Source organism: Nymphaea colorata, chromosome 5, assembly GCF_008831285.2.
Source record: "Nymphaea colorata isolate Beijing-Zhang1983 chromosome 5, ASM883128v2, whole genome shotgun sequence".
In the NCBI taxonomy this organism is placed as follows: domain Eukaryota; kingdom Viridiplantae; phylum Streptophyta; class Magnoliopsida; order Nymphaeales; family Nymphaeaceae; genus Nymphaea; species Nymphaea colorata.
Window position 1 is genome coordinate 19,605,343 of NC_045142.1, and position 20,512 is coordinate 19,625,854.

General features: G+C 37.2%; 2 protein-coding genes across 5 annotated transcripts; one reads left to right on the forward strand and one right to left on the reverse strand.

The window, feature by feature from the left end:
* Positions 1–394: 394 nt before the first annotated feature.
* On the forward strand, positions 395–18,767 carry LOC116254308 (26S proteasome regulatory subunit 6B homolog). Its single transcript, XM_031629629.2, has 6 exons — positions 395–1,035; positions 5,450–5,680; positions 6,487–6,645; positions 6,839–6,991; positions 16,559–16,642; positions 18,407–18,767. Exons 1-6 carry the CDS (start codon positions 535–537, stop codon positions 18,539–18,541), a joined length of 1,263 nt encoding a protein of 420 aa, XP_031485489.1. The 5' UTR covers positions 395–534; the 3' UTR covers positions 18,542–18,767.
* LOC126410062 (uncharacterized) lies at positions 7,004–16,548 on the reverse strand. 4 transcript variants are annotated; one of them, XM_050077812.1, is made up of 4 exons: positions 10,178–16,548; positions 9,351–10,091; positions 8,244–9,277; positions 7,004–8,142 (listed from the first exon to the last, which is right to left on the reverse strand). In XM_050077812.1, exons 2-3 carry the CDS (start codon positions 10,084–10,086, stop codon positions 8,538–8,540), a joined length of 1,476 nt encoding a protein of 491 aa, XP_049933769.1. In that variant the 5' UTR covers positions 10,087–10,091; positions 10,178–16,548; the 3' UTR covers positions 7,004–8,142; positions 8,244–8,537. The 4 variants fall into 4 exon arrangements, with proteins under 4 accessions (XP_049933769.1, XP_049933770.1, XP_049933767.1 ...); XM_050077813.1 differs by having other exon boundaries at positions 8,244–8,972; positions 9,228–9,277; positions 9,351–16,548; XM_050077810.1 differs by having other exon boundaries at positions 9,351–16,548.
* Positions 18,768–20,512: the final 1,745 nt, after the last annotated feature.

The following is a 20,512-nucleotide window of genomic DNA, read 5'->3' on the forward strand; positions in this document are numbered from 1 at the left end:
AATCGGCAATGAAATCGTATCTGGCTTCCACTGATTTTATTTGAACCGGCCCGATTCAAAGATGAGGCCTGGTAATCGATCAAATCCAGGGAAAATCAGATCAGAATTGGATCCCGTGGAATCCAAACTGAAACCCCTTGCAACCGAATGAAAAGGTCCCTGCGTGAAGCTACCGGAATCACGGATCCGTGGGCCAAGAACTGGATCAAGATACTTGGATCTGAATCCAAAATGCACGTTTTGTTTGATAAAAGATCCTCGACGGGAATTTTGTTTCCACGAAAATATCCGGTTAAAATAAAGATATTTTCAGAAGCTAACCTCAAAAAGTTCGTCCCTCCGCCGTCCTCGACGTATCCCGATATGAATACGATATTCTCGAATAAGCATTCGATATTTACGATACCAGAGAGATCGCTTCCGAGGGAGGCAACAGACCGACCCTGTTAACCCTTCTTCCCCACGCCACCGCTCGCCGGAAGAAGAAAGAGAGAAAAGGGTAGCGAGGAAAGAAGAAGAAAGTGTGGGAAGAAGATGGCTGCGTCAGCGATGGTTCTGGACCCGAAGGCACCGCCTCCAGCCCCGCCTCCGGCGGTGCTCGCCGACCCCCAGGCGCAGAGCCACCACGGGGAGACCAGCGCCGGCGATGAGGACGACCTGTACGCTCGGCTGAAGGCGTTGCAGCGGCAGCTGGAGTTCATAGACATACAGGAGGAGTACGTGAAGGACGAGCAGAAGAACCTGAAGCGGGAGCTGCTGAGGGCCCAGGAGGAGGTGAAGCGCATCCAATCGGTGCCGCTCGTGATCGGGCAGTTCATGGAGATGGTCGACCAGAATAACGGCATCGTGGGGTCGACTACGGGGTCGAACTACTACGTCCGCATCCTCAGCACCATCAATCGGGAGCTCCTCAAACCCTCCGCCTCTGTCGCCCTCCATCGTCACTCCAACGCCCTTGTCGACGTCCTCCCGCCCGAGGCCGACTCCTCAATCTCACTTCTTAGCCAGTCAGAGAAGCCAGACGTCACCTATAATGTGAGTGCGGGCATGCCCCTCCTTGATCTCTTGATCAATTCCTTACCCCATCTCAGATTGAATGAAACCCTAACTGTCCCTGCTTCTTGCTTCTTTGTTTGTTCTTAACTCGGTTTCAACCTTTTGGAAATTGATGGAGTTGTTACGGAATCGAGAGGCGTTGGTTCTTCATGGTGAGGAACCTACGGGATGCCAGGGATTGGGGATCCCTGGTCTCGGTTCTTTACCCTCCTTTTGTCTTTGCTTTGTAGAAGAAGGGACTATAGTGTTTTGAATTGGAACTCTTGCTATTGGGTTCGGTATGACTGGCGACTTGGAATTAATTCTATATTCTTTTTTGGTTGTTGGTAATTTAAGGTTTCAATAACTGATTTTCTTGTTGAATGGACTTTGCTGCTTCTTTTTGACATTATAATTCTAGAAACTGAGGAATCTCTTTTTGTTATCTCACGAATTTGTAGATGTCGTTCCCATTATTATAGTTGTATTGATGTCTTAATTTATAGATTAAACGCATCAGACATCAGATATTCGGAGATTGCATAGATTAGATATTAGATAATCCGGAGCTTTTTGTTGATCACATGCGAGAATGGTCACAATGAACAACCGTATGTTTTCCCTGCCGGAAGATTGGAATTTAGGGATTGCGAAGTATCATAACCTGGACATTGGGTGCCGGGGCAGACTTTCTTTTGATTAGTTTTAATTTCAGAAATATTTGCAGCGTCGGGAAATTCAAGCAGTTGTTATGCTATTGGAAGATTAATATAATGGAGAATGGTAAATATCATCCTTTTTGTGGGTGGGGGACAGAGTGGAGTACAGGTCAGTAACTATTAGCACTTCTTAGAGGGCCATATTTCTATCCTTTCATCTGTTTCTTAGTGTTAGTGTATCATAGGAATGATATTTCTGTCTCTTCCTGAAATTACAATGGGGATGCCAAAATTAGAACGTGCCACACTGCAGTCTCACTAGGCAGTAGAGATTTTCTTTTGACCGCCAGCACTCTTTGATTCCCCCCTACGGAAAGTAGAAAGAGTTGGACTTCTAGTTTTTTGGTGAGATTTTTTTCCCCTTACCTTTTCAGGATTGGAAGAGTTACTTCAATCAATCGCCTTAACACTTTTAATTCTACTGTTAGCACCTCCAAGCTCTCCTCTAATAGTGTACCCTAATGTGATTGGTATTAACTATTATGAATGTAACATAGAAAATGCTTCCCAATTTTTTTCTGTAACAATGTCTACATTTATGACTGGTAGTTGCGATTTATGACTTGCTTCATGGACAATTAAAGGTTATGCTTCTGTTAGCTGCATCGTTTGTGGAGCAAAGACATTGCTTTGCTTTGCGAGTTTGAGTCAATTGATCTTACTCTAATCATAGAGCGTTTGGCTGTCTTTCCTTCCCTGATCTTCGTGATCATGCAGACCCTTTCCTCCCAAATTCTATCATTGTCTGGTACAAGGTTATTTTTCTTCTGAAAATGCTAGTAGATAAGAGCAACTTCTTTGAGGCTATATATGTGTATTCTGGTTTCTGGAAGCTATTCCTGTTTGATTGTAACCTTTTTTTTCAGTTTAAAAAAAGGATATATTCACATGTACAGATTTCATCAGCAGCCAACAGAACAGAAGCAGTTCATCTGGCAGGAGCAGTTGATCTTAAACATTTCTTCCTTTTGTCATTTAATTTCAAGTGGGAATGGCCTAATTATGGCCAATGGAGACCTGGGAGAAGGAGCTTATTGTTTGGTTCAGTGCTTAAGATAGGGATTTACCATTTTTCCTTCATTTTTTTTTTGTAATCACTATAGAGTATTACACCTCATGTGGCCAAATAACGTAATACTCCAATTGCTGTCAGACCACTTCCATTGTGGCCCTTTCCCAAAAATTGCCCATTGAATCCATTAACCCGAGTAGAACTGCCAGAAAAGTCCAAAACCATGCCAAGCTTCAGATTCAGCCCCAATAATTTTTGACCATCTTGTAACTAGTTTATTAGCTAATTTAGATGATGTAATCTTATTTTGTTTTTTCTAACTTCAAAATATGGCCTCTGGCCTGGATGCCTCTAAAAATGTGGAGAGCGAAACAGATGTCTTGTTTGAAGGAGAGAGAATAATTTTAGGAGTGAACCTTCTTGTTTATGGCTTCATAACAAATAATAGCAATGATACCAATAATGTCCATGAAAAGGGTAAAATAGTTACAGAATAACACCACAGAAGCTTATGTTCAATTTAGCACATGCTGAATATGTAATTCCAGCTATGCCACTAAGATATGTGATATGTCTTAATGTCTAACTTCTTTCATGTATGGAAGATTCAATATTCACAATTTTTTCTAATTAAATCATCGAATTGTTGACAACATAAAGAAAGGTAACATATTCTTCACATGTGCAATATTAGCTCTTGAAAGTTATGGTTCATTTTTGTCAATGTTGGTATTTTATGAGTTGATACTTATTTGGCTAGGGTGAAGAAAGTTTCATCAGTTTGGGACTTTGGTTTTCAGAATTATGGTGAGATCAAGAACATTCACAATTGGAAGTTTCAAATCAGAATCTTTACTGACTTCATTTTAATTCACTGTCACAAATATTAGTCTTTTTTGTGAAAAAAGGAAAATAGAAGAAAATAAAAAGCTGGAACAAATAAAAAAGCCAAAATTGAATTGTTTAAAAAAATGATGTTTAATCTGTTTTAAATTTTTTGAGGTGACTTTTGATTTTTAACATATTATTAAATATCACAATCCAATGTTTTTGTAGGAAAATTATTAGACAGCTCAAAAATATTTTTTTCTAATTTTTAATTTTAATTTTTGAATTTTCAGATTCTTTCTGAAAAAAAAAAATCTTCCCAATTAATTCCCGAGAAACCTTGCTGAGGAACCTGAAAAAAATATTTATGATAATGCTTTAGTTGGTATCTAAGAAATGGGCCAAGGCCTGCAGTGATGAGCTCACAAGAAGCAACTAGGGTAGAGTCAATATGTACAATGCTGCAAGAGTTTGACAAAAATGAGGGAGTTTGCAAGCTCTGCATTTGAAGAAGACAGTCTGTGCTGATTGTTTGATTAATTTGCTAATGGTTGAATCTATCTTAAAAAGATTATTATAAAATCTAGAAACATATAATACATAAGAAAGAAAATGCATTCCATATCTCGGTCTCTTTAGCTAGAAAACATTTAACCATTTTGTGAAACAATGGGCATCTCAGGGTGACCAGCTGAGTAGAAAGTGCTTTTAGAGATTAGAGGAAGTATGTATATATGGCAAGAAGCAGCGCAAATTTCTCGAACATATAGCTATTCAAGCAGATTAGCTGCTTTTTTCTACAGCCACGGATAAAGCTTCTCTTAGGCTTTAATCATATCATAAACTAAAGAAAAAATGTATTCTATGTGCATAAAATAGGGGTGACTAAATATTTTGTCAATGGAAGCTGATTTTCCTGCTTATGGTCAAGCTCAAGGCCTCATCTTGTTCTCGACAGTTGAAAACTTGTTTTGGCAAACATAGACAGACAAACTTTTAAGAAAATTTGGTTACTTTATGACTCCACTGTAATACCTCCTGCTGACCGAGCTAATTTTAGATAGGGGCTCAATCCTAGGTGATATTGTTGCTTTATTGGTACAAGAATTTGAGTACCCGCCAGGTCAGAATCATGACTCTATAATTTTACACCACCACTTGATTCACATAGAAATTTTCTGGATAGGGAGTCCTATATAATATTAAGCATAGTTAATTGTTTCATTCTATTATTATGAGCACGTCTCAATAGTTTATAAACAAATGAATTATAAACTGCCCTGGATATCTGTCATACAAAAGCATTTGTAAGGGGACTTAGCTCATATAGGCTTCGTAAGTGCAGTGGCAATATGAAAGTACCTACTACATATTCATGAAGACTCAATATAATTGTTTTGCTTCAATGAACTCTAAAAGTCGAGTTGATCTTCTCTGCTTATGCAATTCTGTTGGTATTGGCTTGTGGCCTCTCTTGTTTTTCCTCTGACTGATGGAGTCAAGCATATCATTTTTACTTTTTTTTTTTTTGGTTTAGAATATAAGACACTTTAAATAGTCCTGTGTGATTCTCTTCAAGTTGGTTGAATTCAACAATGTAGGTTATGCTACTCAAGCTATTGGGGAGTAAAAATCAGGGATTACAATGTCGATTAACCTTTCATTGTTTAATAGGTTTGCTGTCTGAGCTGTGGTTCTCTGTTAAGAACCTTGATAGGTTTATTTGTTTGTATGATTTGCTTAGGTCTCAGCATGATGTGTTTTTTGCTGCTTTGTTCTATTCATGCATAATCTCAATTGTCTTCAAGGTTAATTATGTTTTTAATTCTTGTCATGACTTTTGATATTTGTATAGGATATTGGTGGCTGTGACATACAAAAGCAAGAAATTCGTGAAGCTGTTGAGTTGCCTTTGACACACCATGAGTTATATAAGCAAATAGGTATAGATCCTCCTCGTGGTGTCTTGCTATATGGACCTCCTGGCACTGGTAAGACTATGCTAGCCAAGGCTGTAGCAAACCACACAACTGCGGCTTTTATACGTGTAGTTGGTTCAGAATTTGTTCAGAAATACTTGGGTGAGGTATGCTTTTGCTGTTGTTGGTTCTTACTCATCTGTTTTCTGATCTTTTCTAAGCATCTTCTTCTGCAAATAAATTGATTTATTTATTTTTCATTGTGAGGTCCTTTCAATCTCAAAATGATGGGTACAATATCGGATTAACGATGTAGGCCTCTAGCTTTCCATTTCCAGTGCACATATATGAAGTAGACATGACATTTTTTATGGTTATTAATGGTGAAGGATGTGATAGTTTTGGTTTTTTGTGGTTATTTCTAATTATTAAAGTAAATGATGTTAAATTTTCTTAACGCTGCATGCCTTTAGCTATGCCTTGTATGCAAGTCATGATGCCTGAGGGGGAATTATATGAATCTCCTTTTCAAAATTTCGGCTAAGGTAACCGGGAGTTTGTTAGGGTTTTCTGTGTTTTTTTTTTCAAATTGCCATTAACTATTGGCTTCAGGGTGAAACCTTATGTTAATACAAGTTGCAGGAGGCTACGTTCTGTTGCATGTCCTATAAATAGTTTAACTTGCTTGCTGATTGCTAATAATTCAAGAACCATAGACATTGCTATTTGCCTAGACTAACTATCATAAGCGATGTGCTCAGTGCATGTGAATGTTTCTCATGGTGCTTTGCATTCATGATGACAAGCCGTAATCATCAAGATTGATCTTCTTTTTCAATTCATGATGATAAGTTATAATAATCAACGATGAACTTCTTACAATAGGCGTTATCTAAGCACTCTAATTTATTGATGCATCTTTTTTTCCCTGGTTGACATTGTGAAGAATGATTAAACATGCTCATGTGTCCAGGGTCCAAGAATGGTACGAGATGTGTTCCGCCTAGCAAAGGAGAATGCCCCTGCCATTATTTTTATTGATGAAGTCGATGCTATTGCAACAGCACGTTTTGATGCCCAAACAGGGGCTGATAGAGAAGTTCAGAGAATTCTTATGGAACTGCTGAATCAGGCAAGTTACAATAATAAACAATGTTTTGTCTATTAGTCCATCAGTTATTGGCTTTTTCATGTACTTGTGATGATTGCATGCATGATGCTTGTTCACTGATGCATGCATACACCCACTAATCTTCTGTTTGTTCCATCATAAGTTTATATAGGCAGAAAATTGAGTTCCTTTTTCTGGTTCAAAATTTCTGTAGATGGACGGTTTTGACCAGACTGTGAATGTAAAGGTGATCATGGCAACAAATAGGGCAGACACACTAGACCCAGCACTTCTTCGTCCTGGCAGACTTGATCGAAAGATTGAATTCCCCCTGCCAGATAGACGGCAAAAGAGGCTTGTTTTCCAGGTAAGTTATGACCTTTGATTTGACATGGGATCTATGATTTGGGATATTTCTCCATGAAAACATAGGGCCGTTGGCACCTATCTGTTCTCTTGGATGCATGAATGTCTTTCAGATGTGTCCTTTTATAGTTTTCAGCAATGTTATCACTGCCGTATCGTATCGTGTATCGGTCGGGCCGACCTATACGCCGTATCGTAATGTATCGTAAATGTATCGTAACGTATCGTAAAATTAATTTTTTAATTTGTAAAAAATATTAAAAATTTATAAAAAATAGAAAAAAAATCAGAAAAATTCTAAAGAAATCCGAAAAAACTAGTAAAAATCAGAAAAATTCAAGAAAAATGTATTTAAAGGAACATTAATCATTCATGTATATGAAGTATGACCTGTGAAGTATGCATATGAACAGGACATTTCAAAATAAGAAATCAAACATTCAAAAAACAAAATAACATACTAAACAACCTAAGAGTATTCAATTACATCACAATTCATAAATTCAGAAGTCAAAACTCAGAACATATTGACATAGTTTTCAAAACTCAAAACAAAAAGCATCGTCAATCGTCATTTGCATCATCATCTTCATTCTTCATCATCATCTTCATTTTCTTCATTAACTTCTTCTTCTTTCCCCTCTGTTGCAAATGGAATGTCACCAACATTCCATTGCTCCCCCCCAGCCTCTCCTTCTTCAACAATCTCTGCTGCTCCTTCAACATTCAAAAAATCAAGATCGTCCTCATCAAGTATTGCAGCTGGTTCTTCTTCAACCCAGGAATCTAATATATCAAAATGGTCAATGAAGATGGGATCATATTGATTGTGATGCTTCCTCGTAGATGTTGTTTCTAGTTGCCTAACAAGAGAAAAAATTAACAAATTGTTAGAGATTAAAATGTATATTAGAATTTGATATTCTTGTATAACAAAACAAATGTTTACCTTTGTCTCAACTTCATATTATAACGAACGTAAACAAGGTCATTCAACCTTTTATGTTCTAGCCTATTCCTCCTTACTATGGATGTGCTGAAATACACTCCAATTTCTTTCACATCCAGTTGCACTACATGTTTGACTGAGGATTCTAATTGCAAGCTTCCTTAATTCTGGGCAATCAGGCCCAAACCTTTCCCACCACAAATCTAATAACAGATGAAAAGTAAAAATGTTGTCAAAAATAAATATATGAGAAGGTAGAATAAAAGCTAAACAACAAAAAGTATAAAGTCTCTTTTTCTAATACCTGGACGCATAGTTGTCCTGCATCGAACTGCTGTGTCTCTCGCCATGGTACCAGAAGCCGTATCATATTTGTTGATCGACATATGGATAGCGTCTTGTTCTTTACTATCACTTACTAATACATCAATGCAATCCAACATGCCATACTCGACCTCTCTGTCCGTCTTAAAAGTGGGAAGAAATCTAATAGCAGGATTTAGGTAGTAGGCTGCTGCATGAAGTGGGCGATGAAGTTGTCCAGACCACCTTTCATCTATAATCTTCCATATAAGCATGTACAACTTCTTTTTTCCCTTCATATTATCTCTAATGGCCTCCTTGGCTCTATCCATAGACTCGTATAAATATCCAATAGAAGGTCTATCTTCCTATCAACTAATCTGAGGACTTTCACTAGAGGTACACAAATCTTCAATAAGTGGACACATGATTCCCAAAAGTCAGCATCGAAGATGGTATCCACAACTGTCGTAGCCTTTCTTTTATAGGCATGTGGATATGCAGCCCAATCATCACTTGAAAACATCTGCCTGAGAGAAGATCTTTGCTTGACTATACCCTGCACATTCAAAACATTTGTAGCAAACCGTGTTTGTGCAGGTCGAATTAATTCAGCCCCATTTGTGAATTTCCTCATCACATTCAAGACATAAGCATGATTGTAAATAAACTTCGTGATTTCTTGGCATCTATGAACTGTCAACTTCATATCATCTCTTTCACCAAGATCCTGAAGCATAAGATTTACACAGTGAGCAGCACATGGACTCCAATAAAATGTCCCATATCGTGCTGCTAACATTTCACCTGCAGCTTTATAATTTGCTGCATTATCAGTGATAAATTTTACGACATTTTCAGGCCCAACTTCTTCTATAACTTTATCAAAAATCCCAAACAACACATCAGCAGTCTTAGGAGTATCAGACAAATCAACAGATTTTAAGAACATAGTACCAAGGGGGCAATATACAAGGGAGTTTACCAATGTTCTGTTCTTGATGTCTGTCCACCCATCTGCCATTACACTGCATCCTGTAGCTTTCCAGCTCAATTTTAGTTCATCACAATGTCTTCACATCTCTAACTATATTGTTGAGAATTTTACCTCGCAATTTATGAAAAGAGGGCATTTTATACCCTCGCCCTACACTAGCAATCGCATCTGCTATAGGCTGATAATGATAAGAGTTTGCTGCATTGAAGGGAATGGATGCATCATAGAACCACCTTCCTATGGTTTCATCTGCTGCTTCAATAATATCCTTTTTGGCTATACGAATCTCAGGCTGAGCACCAGCAGCAGTATAATTGGGAAAAAAATTCTTGATCGAACCAGACATATTGCTCGACTTCATAGTAGGTACTCTACCACCACCAGTACGACCCTGACTTCTGCCACGTCCTCGTGAAACTGAACTTATACTTGCACCTCTTCTTTTTCTGGTTGCAGTTGCAGAAGAACCACCTCCATGCATGATGCCTTTCCCTTTAGTTGTTCCCAAACTGACACCAACATCTTCTTGTTCAAGTTGAACATCTTCACCTTCACTTTCTTCCCCTTCATGTGGGTCCCCATATCCTTCCTCCGCATCTTCCATGTCCTTTTCAATCCTACTTGCTTTCACTGCATCAAGAAGCTGCTGACACTGGTGCTTTACATACGCTGGCAATGGTATCTCTTGGGAGCCATTGCAAGCAGCCACATCGCTGTGTGTACCAGCTATATGGTGTTTAAAGCGAGAAATCCCTCCTGATATGATTTGCTTACAATAATTGCACTTAACTCTTAATCTATCTTTGGGATTCACCCTTGTACACCACTGCCATGCAGGATCCGACATTATATCTTCACAAAACAAGTAAAAACATACAAATAAATGTAGGAAATAAGAGAAATGAACGATTCAACGGCAAAAATGAGTTATTTCTTACCTTCTTGGTGTTAAAAACCAAAAAACCCTCTTTCTCCAAGCTTCCCACTGTCCCAACACTCCCCACAACGAGAAATGAAGCTTCTTCACCGGCAAATCTTGATGCAATGGAGAAAATCTCTCCCTCCCACGTCTCTGGCAGCGTTGAGAAACAAGAAGAGAGAGAAAGAGGAGCGTCGGTTTTAAAATAAGAAGCAAAAAGGGGCCCGACGGCCCCTTTTTTAATTTTACTCCCGTATCGTGCGATACGGGGGTGTATCGCACGTATCGTGCGATACGCCTACCGTATCGCACGATACGTGCGATACGCGTACGATACATACGCGTATCATATTTAATAGGTGTAACGTATCGAAAACGTTGATACGGACGATACGTATCGTACGATACGCGTCCGTATCGTACGATACAGATAACATTGGTTTTCAGCATTTAATGGGTTTTTACTGTTTTATAGGTGGAAATGTTTTTCTCAATTATGCATGTTATAATTATTCATGAAAAGTTTAATTACATATTTTGTTTACTGATCTCCCTTTATGTTTACTTCCACCTGCATGTGTGTGCAAAATTATGGATTCCACTGTTTGTATTCATGAACAACTTATATATATATGTGTGTGTGTGTGTTTCTTAATCTGAACACATGGATATAAAATATATGATTTAAAGAATATGACCTCATAGATGCCATTCCAAGGAATCTAAATGTTAAATAAATGCATCAAGAGTACAAGTGGGTTTCGCTCGTTTGGGAAGAAAATACAATTCACTACACAAAAAGTTAGAAGACACAAAGAAAAAGAGGTGTATACACAAACATCACAGATAAAAATGACAAGGTGCACATAATCCCACTTAATAAAAACTTTGTTTTTCATAAATAATAATTTTTTTTTTCCATCTAGATTTTTAGATATGATGTACAATGTACACATATTTTAGTGGGAAAATTTTTTGGATCATAGTAATTTGACATAAGTTTAGATATATTCTGATCTTAAATACCATGCCATACTGCCATTCTTTTAAGACTGGAAAAATTCATGTTTTCATGACAAAACAGTACGATCTAAAGATATCATTTCAAACAGACCGAATGCTGAATGCATGTGATTGCAATAATACATTATCTATGTTTTTCATAATATGCATCCAGGACCATAGGTAGGCCAAGTGCACCCTAGTATCTCTCTCTGTCTCTCCTCCCCTCTCTCTGTCTGTCTGTCTCTCTCTCTCTCTATATATATATGTGCACTTCTAGGTTAAATGGACTCACTAAATAAGTAACATCATGGATGAAGGGAGATGACCTTGGGGACTAATTTGGCCCCAAGTGAACTAGGAACTAGACATAGATAAATTTCTAAAGGTCAAAAGAATTGTCCTCTCCTTTGCCATTGGAGATCACCAGACATCAGTGGTGTATGGCATGTAACTTAACCTGTATCAGTTGGGCCAATAGATAGATATGTAACACAACATAAACAACTATTAATTTATTTTAATGTTAAAAAATTCAAAAAATTAGATGAAATAGGAAAAGTTAAAAAAGTTAGAAAGGATAAAAAATTATGTTTATTATGTTTGTTTTTCGTGAAAGCATATCACACGTAAATATAGGATTAAACATTCATAGGATTGATATGCATAAGTCACATAAAGTTATAACCAATCAATAAATAAATTTAGCTCTTATGCTGTTATACATCACAAAATAAATTTGTTAAATGCAAATGACAAAATGAAAATATGATAATTCATCATCTCCATCTTTATTTTCAATTTTCCATTATCTCCTTCAAATTCAACATCCTCCCTGACATATACAGGCTTCTCATCATCATGTTCTTCTACTTTTCAATGTTGAAATATTCAAGTTCCTCCTTCTGGAATATGGTGGCAACTGGCAAATTCCCACAAATCCAGTACATCAAAGTGCTCAAAACTATTAGAACCAACTTGGTCTTTGATTGAATTTGATGATATTGAGTATTGGCATATAAGAAGATATGTCTTGAGAGAAACCTCTGCTAATCTCGATGAAGTGGATCAAGATCATTTCATAATTCAAAGATAATTGGATCAAAGAATGCACATGGGAGCCAAGGGCCACAGTGCAAAAGGTACAGCAGTTATTTAATATGCACTGATATATCAAATTTGAGGATGAAATATATTTTAAGTGGGATGAGTATGTAATACCATGTATTGACATGATTCTTAATGAAAACAAATTTGCTACTTTTGATGAACAGTATCCAATTTACCAAATTATGAAGAAATATGAGGATCTAGTAAGATTGAAAGAAGAACTAAATTAAGTAAAGGGTGTTTTGGATAAAACAATGATAGTTTAATGACGTTGAGAATAAAATATGGTTTATCAGAATTTATGAGGAACTATGGAATTTTTGAAGTATCTTGAATAGACATAGAAAGAAGAAAATGGCCTAAATGAAAAGTCAATTGCCATTGTTACCAACTCCTGTCAAAGAAGCCAAATGAATTAAATTGATGGAATTGGATCACGTACCAAGTTTGGATAAGTACATAAAATTCAAATTCAAAGAAAAAGAAGTCAATACCTAAATTAGTTCATTGGCCATGAACTTTCATTTACTCTCATGGAAGGAAGTTGAAAGGGATTGAGTAAAGAATTTGCTCTTCATGGAATCCTAAAATGAAGGCCAACTTCTATGTCTATGCATTTGGGGAAAAATTGAAAATTGATTGGTGTGCAGTACCCACAACCACAAGGCCATGTGTTCTCTTCTCTTTCCTCACCCTCTATATAGGTTTCAATGGGGAGATGGACCTCCCCATTTGAGGAGGTGCTGTCCATATCACCCGAAGGAGGGAGACAGAGCAAAAGTAAAAGTGAAGAAGAAAGGAAGAAGAGTAGGAGAAGATGGAGAAAGAAAAGAAGCCCAAGACATTTGTTCGAGTAGTTAATCATGTTTTTATTTGTAATGGTGTGAAGAAACTTGATCAAAGGGGGGAAAGGCCCATACTAGGAGACGACCTGACCTCTAGGAGAGATTTCAAAATCGTGGTGATTAGATTCTGATTTTGATGGATTGTAATTATTATAAGCTCTACGCTGACCTTGTTTAAGTGTGGTGTTAAACACCTGATGATGAATGGAGAAGATAGACCCGTGGGGATAGAGGACTACTTTTTTAGATCTTGTGTTTTGTATTTTTTCATACTTACTGCTATATTTCGTTATGACCTTCCGCATCCATGATAAATACTATGATTAGGTATTCAGCAATGTGAATTCTCAGATTTAAATTATAAGAACTTGGGACTAGTTCAGTTTGCAGTTGGTCCTGCAGTTCTATCCTTAACTTCCTGTTGGCATATACCCCTCGTTTTGGTATCATTTTGAGGCAAATGATATTTTGTTGGAAAGCCAAGGATGTCAAATATCCACAGCAAGAAATACAAATTTTTTGTTCGAGATATAATGTGAAAACAATACAAACTGTTTCTGAGTACAATAGACTCACGGTACAGAAACTGGTTTGTGTTGTCTGCCTATTTTCAGATTTGGACTGTCTTGTGTGTGTGTGTGTCTGGTATTGGAACATCGGTTTTATTCCAATAAAAGGAGAAGAGATTTGAATTGTTGGATTTGAGATGATATTTCATTTCTACAACTGGTTTACCCTTAGCTAAACTTTCATTAGTACCTATCTTAAAGTTCATTTGGATCCAAATTAGTCTCCAAGTCTTTTCATGTTACACATTGATGTCATACTTTGCTACGCAATCCATTTTACTAGTATTACATGTTTCCACCTTTAGAGGAGTACATTTCTCTCATGAAAGAAGGATTCATGCTAATTACTTAGCTATTACCTCATTTTCACGTTAGGTTTGTTATCATACTTCACAATCACATATTTCATCTGATTTAATCTCAGAAGTCCATATGTTGTTTTAGTGTCATATGCTTCCAATTAGGTCACTGGATTGCTCCACAATCCAGACCCCATTTAGAAATTCAAGTGATTTCAGTTTTCCTGCTTGCCAGATCAACACATTGTGACATTTTTGTCATAGCTATCCAACCAGGGATCAGATTCTCAATCTGCTTCTTAGAGATGATTCTGTGTTATCTGTGTGCACCTTTACGTGTCTTTCAGCTCCTGATTGACCTGGCAACTCGGGTCAAAATGAAGACTTCAAGTGATTCTATGTTTTCTGTTCATAGTCCAACTCAGTTTCAGAAATGAGGCTTCATCTTCAAACCCTACAGCTCAAATCCCCTTTCTGTTTGTTGATATGGGAAGTAGGCATGCTGGCTATTTGAGGAACATATTGCTGGCTATTTGAGGAACATATATATTGTGGTATGTTAGACTAAAATACAGTTATGAAATTATTGACAACTAAGATTAGTTTCAGGACCACAGATCTGCTGTTGTCAGAAACAGTTTGTGTTGTTCTAGTAATAACTCTTGAATTAGAACTACAAATTGAATGATGTTTCTTGCATTTGAAACTGGACATTTCCATCTCTTTGACAAACCTAAATTTCCTTCGCTTAGTCTCTTTGGCATTGCACATTGCAAAGTAGTATATACTCGTCAGTTGTGAGGCTTTTTTGTAGGTTTGTGCTATATAACTTGTAAACTTTAATCCTTTAACTTCATTAAATTTGATCTAACTTTTCATTATGTTTCGTTAGAACTTAGAACATTATGAAATGTTTAATGTGTTTGTGTTACTGCATATTTTAATTATTTCATTGTTATAAGTTGATGGGTGCATGGTTTTTTATTGAGGACCGCTCTAATTCCATTGTTAATTTTAACAAATAATATTGCATTTTATTGTTTTGTCTGTTTCTGGGGCCCCCACTTAATAAACCTAGTCCTGCTCAGGCTCTTGAGGTTCCTCTAACCCCCTGTGATACAGCTTATGCTTTTGCCATTCCCTTTGTATATGCATATTTCACGTGACTGCATGTGTACATACATATTTAAAATTTTAAACAATTCTGTATTATTTTAACATTTTTATGTGGCTTTGTGTTTATATATGTGATGATATAATTATATTTAGTGTTGCATTTTGTTAGTTTATGTGTGTGTGTGTGCGCGCGTGCATGTGTGCGTGTGTATGTATGTATCTGTTACAGTGCCTAATCCAACCTAGGCACACCTAAACTCTAAGCTCTAGTCATTGCCTAGTTTCCGCCTAACAAGTTTAACAAGATATTAAAAAGTGTGCCCAAGTGGGCTTGAAAGTTGAAACTAGCCAAATAAGTGGCGCTAAAGGTAAACCACCAAGAACACTCATGAATTCTCATGGAACGTGCATTAAGGCACAAATCACATTAATAAAAGATAAATTGTATTGTTAAAAATGTTCAAAAAAACATAGACTTACAAGGAGTAATCCTTCCTATGTATGCAACAAAGGATGGAGATCTAGTTGCTGAGCCAGATCCCAACCGCTAGATTATAGCCATTGCGAGCTGGCCAACAACCAGTCCCAAGGTCAGAGGTCATTCCAGGTCTTATAATAGATTTAAAAAAATGCAGGAAAAAAAAAACAATAAAGTACAAAATAAAAAGACATAAATAATTATAAACCTATAGAAGTAGTATATCTACCTATATGTATGTACAATAAGTTCTAAGAACTTTCATGTTTGCCACACTAAAAGATATTCAGGTCAAATTGTAGTCTTTAGCACCTCATTGTGAAGCAAAACTTTTAAACATTGACTAATCCAATCTAACATGTTTTGATATCTTCCAATGGTTCTCACGATCTCTTACGTTTTGTGTTTCTCATATTTCAGCATCTTCATTAACCTTTGCTATTTAAACATGGTTTCTCCAATCAAGCTTTGGATGTAATTTGGAGATTTGGATCTATCGATTGTTCAAAAACATATCTAAACATGAAAACTGCATGTTTTGTACTGAAAACTACAAGGTTCGATTTAGTCTTTAACAAAAACATGTGCAACTTGTGTGTGTGTGGGGCACCTTGTTGTTTGAGTTGTGAAAAGTGTAAATGGGTTTTGACCCTTAAAAGTCAACATGCAGTTGCAAAATATTTTTGATATGGTTTGCTTTTATCAGTCTAATTACTGCGAAGTGCCAGGAAGCAGATTCTGATCCTTTCTTGGATCATCACAGTGCTTAAAAAAGGATAATGCTTATTAATAATGAGGAAAAAAGAAATCACTTTACTTTCAGTAAAGCATCTGGCTTCTAGAAAAAAAAGGTGCATAAGAGCTTGTTTAGTAATTGGTAGTTGGAGTATATGACATCTGTAATGATTTATTCTAGTATTGGTGAAGTGAAACTTAGTAATATAAGTATGCCACTTATTCTGCATCATTGGACATTTCCAGGTTTGCACTGCTAAGATGAACCTAAGTGATGAGGTTGATTTAGAAGATTATGTCTCTCGTCCTGACAAAATAAGTGCTGCTGAGGTATTGTGCTCCATGACAGCCTTGTGATTTTGGAATCGTTTTGTTTGTTTGTTTTTTTTTTTTTTAAATTTTGGAAGTTAATAAAATATTATATTAATGTTTTTTGGTTGAAAAGAATTTTATTATCATCACTGACTCTTCTATTATAGTTAATAGATGCCCTTCATTCCATTCATTGACAATGTGGGTATTTAGGGCATGCATTTTGATGTCTTATGCTGATTATTTCTTTAATCATATTGTGTTACTCACTTCTTTTGGATTAGTTGGTCAACATGCTTCTATTTATACACGTTTGAATCAAGGAGGATGGTACATGCTTTACTGAATACCTATTTAATAGATTTGTCTCTTCCAATGTCTTTTAGTGAAAACATTTTAGCATGTTTTGTGAAAAAGAATCTAGCATGAACAATTTGTTATTGTTGTTTCAAATTTGAACTGTATGGGAAAATGAGCTTCGTGAGCTATAATAACAAAATTTATTGTTTTATTGTTAACATGAATGATTTTGGTGATATCATTTGTTTTCCTTAGTTTTGATCTTGAACAACAAGAGGTGTCACGGTGACCTTAGACATATGTACCAAATTGAGATGCTATTCTTCTTGTGTGCAATACATAAAAATGCTACCAAACAGATGGCTAAATGACATGGAGGTGGATATCCAGGGTTGTAAAACCTCATGGCTAGTAACCATGGACCCTGGGCCTATACAAGACTTGGTTTATGTAGCGAGTTGATGCAATGATGCCTCTAGAGCTTGAACCACAACTATCTGTCTAGCAGAGTATATCTGACTCCACTATTTCAACTCCCTTGGGTTGGGACTATTGATGTTTCCTTTTTCCACGATGGACTTGGAAACTGAGACATTAATTGCTTGTGAGTGCATAGGAATGTGTCTGAAAGATCAATTTGCTGCTCTAGTAGTTACAAAAATGTTTTCACGAGGGCAGTTCTGTGTACTAATATCATGTCTTCTCCATTTTCTTTCTCCCGTTGTGTTTTTTTCATTTCAAAGAAAAGATTGACCAGCAATAGCAACTAGATGTTCCAATTCTATGTTCGGTAGACTTGTTTTCTTTGTTTTTACGTTTTTGTGTGATGGAAAGTTCGGGCCATGTTGGGCATCATTCTTTCATTTTCTTCATTAAGATTAACTTTCTAGAGGGCGGATCACTTTGTAATGCATATTATATATTGGTAGTCTTTTGGTGGACACTTATCTTACATTGGTAAATGCGTCCGTTAATGCATCACATTGTAATCTTTGCTGATGTTAGCAGCTTAATCAAATTAATCCTTTGACCTCACAGTTGCTGAAGTACTATTTTTGATTGCTTCAATTGTTAAAAAGAGACTTCATATTATCCATTAGCTACTTTATCCAACTGCTGCAAGTGGTGTATTATATTTGTGTAATTGTTGTGAAGACCTTGACATGAACCCAAACCCAGATAGAGCATCATCTAACCAATTATTGGGCCATAAAAATTCAGTGGACTTGGTTGCTTCATCACAGCTGCATAGACGCACACACATACATGAACTCATTGGTGCGGAACATGGGGCCAAAATAATCAAGTGTAACTTTGTAGTATTGGTTAGTTTAGCACGCCTACATGTAGGCAGGCATGTTCGTGAACTCAGAGTGCAGGCAGGAGGCCAAAATAATTAAGTGAACATTCCTGATGTATTGGTCTCTTTTTTTTTTTTTTTGGTTTATTAGTTACTTACGTGGTTTTGTGAGTTTGCTGCAGATTGCTGCAATCTGTCAGGAAGCTGGTATGCATGCTGTGCGGAAGAACCGTTATGTCATTCTGCCCAAGGATTTTGAGAAAGGTTACAGGACAAACGTCAAGAAGCCTGACACGGACTTTGATTTCTATAAGTAGGCCCATGGCTCGACTTGCCACGCAAGGGAAAAGGCAAGGGAAAAGGTCGGGTCTCTTTAATCCAATTGGATTCCTCTTTAGTTTTGTGCTAGAACGTTAATATTTATGAAAAGAGATGCTTTACACAGTGATCACAGTTCAACTGTGTTTTTGGTGTGGTTTTATTGGCACTTGATATTATCACTTCCATTTATTTGTTAGAAAGATATCAGAATGTTGGTAATTACACGTTCTTATTGTCCCTGTTACCATTTATTCTCAAGTCTTGCCGTCGACTTTGATATTGTCAAAGATACGTGATCCCACCTAATGCTCAGAAGTAGCAGGGCCTGTTTGGTTGCAGGGAAAACCGGCCAAAAGTCCTGGTTTCTCCCATTTTTGATATGGCCCATGTTGCAGCAGGAGGAATTTTTTGCAGGATTTTCCTTCCTTCTGTCCGCAAAAAGCCAGAATAACTTGTCGGCTTCAGGGATAAAGCTAGAGAAAAAGTTCTGTATATTTTAACCGGTATTTTTTTTTTAAATTTTCTAAATGAAAAGGAACTTTCCTGGAATTGGGGGCACTCGATGGGGATCCTTTCCTGAAGTAAACCCAGGCTGTAGCCACCCACATTCGCGTCCTCGAACTTGGTTGAATCACCGGCTAACTGGATGGAATTCAAACATGTAATTAGAGGACTGCAACACTCAGCCCATAAGTGCTACCAGTCAAGACATCCAGGCCGGTTCAAGGAAAGGATCAGACCACTCAATGGGCCTGCTTTGTAACACAAAACTCCAGTCCAGGCGTCACGAGTGTGTGTTTTACAGGGTAACGGCATGGAAAGGCTCAAGGTGCAAAGTGATGCGGTTGAAAAGATGAATGGTACCATAAAGCATCAGAATTGTTTTCACTCCGGAGAAAAGAGGAGAGGTATCCAAATAAAGCTCTCATTAAAAGTCACCTGCAATCAGAAGAATTGAGATGAAGTCGGCTCATGTGTTCCTCTGACACGGAAATTAATGTTACTTATCACATGTCGCGTTGCTGAGAACTCCGGACAACCTGTTGGAAAAGTTAAAGCTGGCTGACGTGTCATTATTTCCATTGCGAACCAAGCATATGCTCAATCTTCCTGTAGATTTGACTAATTTATGTGAATGCATGTGCATACATTTCCCATCTCATATCTTCTTTGACCAAATATCGTTGTCGATCTGCCCTGACAATGGATGTTGCTTGATATCGAGGGAAATGGTAGAAGTGAACCTGTCAATTGACCATTAGATGCCCAAGCTCGGACAATATGCTTTCTAATACATAATGGGGGCGCTGGTGACTGTTGACAACCTTTTTCGAGTGGTTGGTCCAACTAAGATGCCCATGTTCATCACGTATTTAAAATGGCAAAAGAGTTAGAAAGAACTTGTCTCCCTTGCTCTACTATCATGTATAAGAAGAAACAAGTACATTTCTTTCCATTAAATTGATAGTCTGCTTGGTATTACCGGTGCAAAAGGACGGATGGCTTTTCATTTTATTGAATTTAATCTGAATTCGTTTCTCGGCTGATCGGAACCTGACACAATTGCGCCCCTAAATGAGAGAAACTTCCAGGGGTTACCAGAATATTGAGTTGCAGATTGAGGACTTTGCTGTATTTGCCTCTCTGTTCAGTATTGAGTTGGTGACAGTAAAATGCCTCTACAATTGATGCATTTAGAACAGGAAATAGATTTCAGCCTTAGAAGGATGACATGTTAATTGAGATTTTTTTTTTATTATTAACGTATCTGCTGAAACTAGGTTGTATCGGACAATATGGATTCAGTTTCACATCGGCCAAGATCATTGTACTATCTGGGCAGTCCTAATTGGTATTTTTCTAGATCTTGTGACTGTTCTCCAGATCGACTGCCGCTCTGTTCGTCTGCTTATTCACATTTTCAAATATACATAATAATCTCAATGAAGGCCTACTTCGGCCACAGA